The sequence below is a fragment of the Etheostoma spectabile genome, chromosome 6 (assembly GCF_008692095.1).
Source record: "Etheostoma spectabile isolate EspeVRDwgs_2016 chromosome 6, UIUC_Espe_1.0, whole genome shotgun sequence".
NCBI classification, from domain to species: domain Eukaryota; kingdom Metazoa; phylum Chordata; class Actinopteri; order Perciformes; family Percidae; genus Etheostoma; species Etheostoma spectabile.
The window spans coordinates 26,961,473-26,963,470 of record NC_045738.1 but is presented as its reverse complement, the minus strand read 5'-3'; the positions used below and the strand labels follow the sequence as shown (position 1 = coordinate 26,963,470).

The window sequence follows — 1,998 nt, the reverse complement described above, 5'->3', positions numbered from 1 at the left end:
AGGAAGAAACCTGGGACAGACCCAGGCTCTTGGTAGGGGTTGGGGGTGTAATGGCAATAACAGTCACAATAAAGATAAAGATAATGGAACAGTGAAATAGTAGTTTGTAGTAGTTCATGGCATAGCAGGGCACTGCAGGACATTACAAGGCACAGCAGAGCGGATGTAACAGGGCATCGCAGGACCACGCATGGCGACAGCTGCAAACAGGATTTTGGAGCCTCCCTGATCCATGAAAATATTCTTGGGGGAAAAGAACATAAGGACTCCGGGGACTGACTCCCCAGAACTAGGTTAGTAATAAGCATTCCTGGGACATGGAGGCACACAAATGGAACGATAAAGGAGAGAGGAGCTCAGTCCCCCGGCAATCTAAAACTGTTCCAGCAGAACTAAGAGAGACAGGAACTCTCCCCTGCCGGGTCGGGCTGTACTGCCCTGCCTTCCTCTAGTTTTATTATATCAATGATTATATGGTAAATTAAGAAGAGAAGCAGAGAAAGGGTGCCAGGTCTGCAGCATAAACACCCTCCCCTGCCAGTCTAGGCGGACGCTGTGACTCATCAGTAATATATAATTTTTATCAACAAGACAAGCTAGCTATCAGCCCTGTCATTGTCCCCACATCTATTTCAAGACTTGAGAAACAATGATCCATGTGTAACGTTACTGTCGGCAGTAGAGGTGTGAGAGAACAGTCAACTGGAGGAGACATTATTGCTGTGAAACAAAGTCACTTCAGAGTGCAACTTCCTGGAGCATGTGTGTTAGCGCCATCTTGGGGTGTTCAGAGCACAAGGCACTGAAGCACCACACAGTGTTGGAAATAACATGCACATTTTCTTTTTCTGTATTTAATGTAGCGCAATCATTTAGAACGGGAAACAGTCAGTTTCACCATAACTTCCTTAGTAGGTGCCCTATAAGATGTTTTAATAGACACCATGCAGCCAATCAGAATTAAGTATTCTCCCAGACCAAGGTATAATAAAGTCTTATCTTTAAAAATCTCATTTTACAATAGTAAGTAGTGTAGTGGTAGTACTTGCATTGAATGCGTTGGACTGAGACACAGTGCGTGTATGTGTGTGCGTGTGCTGTGTTCAGGTGAGGAAGGCAGACCCCTCCAGACTGGTGTTCATAGACAACGCAGGCAGACCGCAGCAGTCCACCAACAACCTCAACTTCCTGCTGGTGGAGGGCATCGATGAGTGAGTAGAGAGCATTCTTTAAAAGCAGGAGGATGCACATCTGAGGTATCTGTGGCTTTAATCCAGCTCCAACAAACACTGATGTAAGGAAATGTTTCAGAAAACAGGAAAGACTAGTATTAAGATATTTCCCTGGTGAGCAGCCATCCCATCAGCAGCACAGACAGGTCCACTGGAAGCTTGTTATGCTTCGTTACAATGTCTGTCTGATTAGATTAGTGCACATTCAGTTAGCCTGCTGTTCAACATGCTGCAGGAATCCGTCTGATAGAAATTCCCCTTTGTCTGTCACTAAGGATTACTAAACCGCTCCATAAAATGCTCTTTATATCTTAAGCCTGGACAAGAATCTGAATAAAAACCAGATGTTGATCGCAAATGTTCAAATCAACTATATTTTTTAATATTGCCAACATTTCGGGTTACATGGCGTATCATATCATGAAGGCAAATCACTGGGTGTAGTGTTACTGCTGGAGAGGTTTTTTGCACATCCTTAATAGTGTTTGTATCGAAGAGGCAGCACATCACATCTAATGCTGTTTGTGTTGCCAGGTTTCCAGAGAGAGCCGTGTCAGTGCTCCAGTCAGGCTGTCTGCACAGTCTCCTTCTACGCTCCCTTTACACAGACAGAGAATTCTGGGACAGTCGAGGCGGGGCCAGCGGTCTCAGGCCTCTCATCCACACTGTGGAGCGCAGAGGCCAGATTCTCCTCCAGCACATCAGAGATAGGAAGCTGCAGCTCAACAGGGACCTGTGACTGGGCCAACCACGGTCCACACATCAG

General features: G+C 45.8%; 1 protein-coding gene across 1 annotated transcript in view; it reads left to right on the top strand.

The window, feature by feature from the left end:
* The window catches only part of gask1a (golgi associated kinase 1A), a 42,220-nt gene that overhangs the window by 38,776 nt on the left and 1,446 nt on the right, over nucleotides 1-1,998 (top strand). Inside the window, exons 5-6 of the mRNA XM_032519531.1 lie at nucleotides 1,108-1,211; nucleotides 1,767-1,998. The exon at nucleotides 1,767-1,998 is cut by the window's right edge and continues 1,446 nt beyond it. Of these exons, the coding sequence (XP_032375422.1) occupies nucleotides 1,108-1,211; nucleotides 1,767-1,971 (309 nt within the window). The 3' untranslated portion in view covers nucleotides 1,972-1,998. The remainder of the gene's footprint in view (nucleotides 1-1,107; nucleotides 1,212-1,766) is intronic.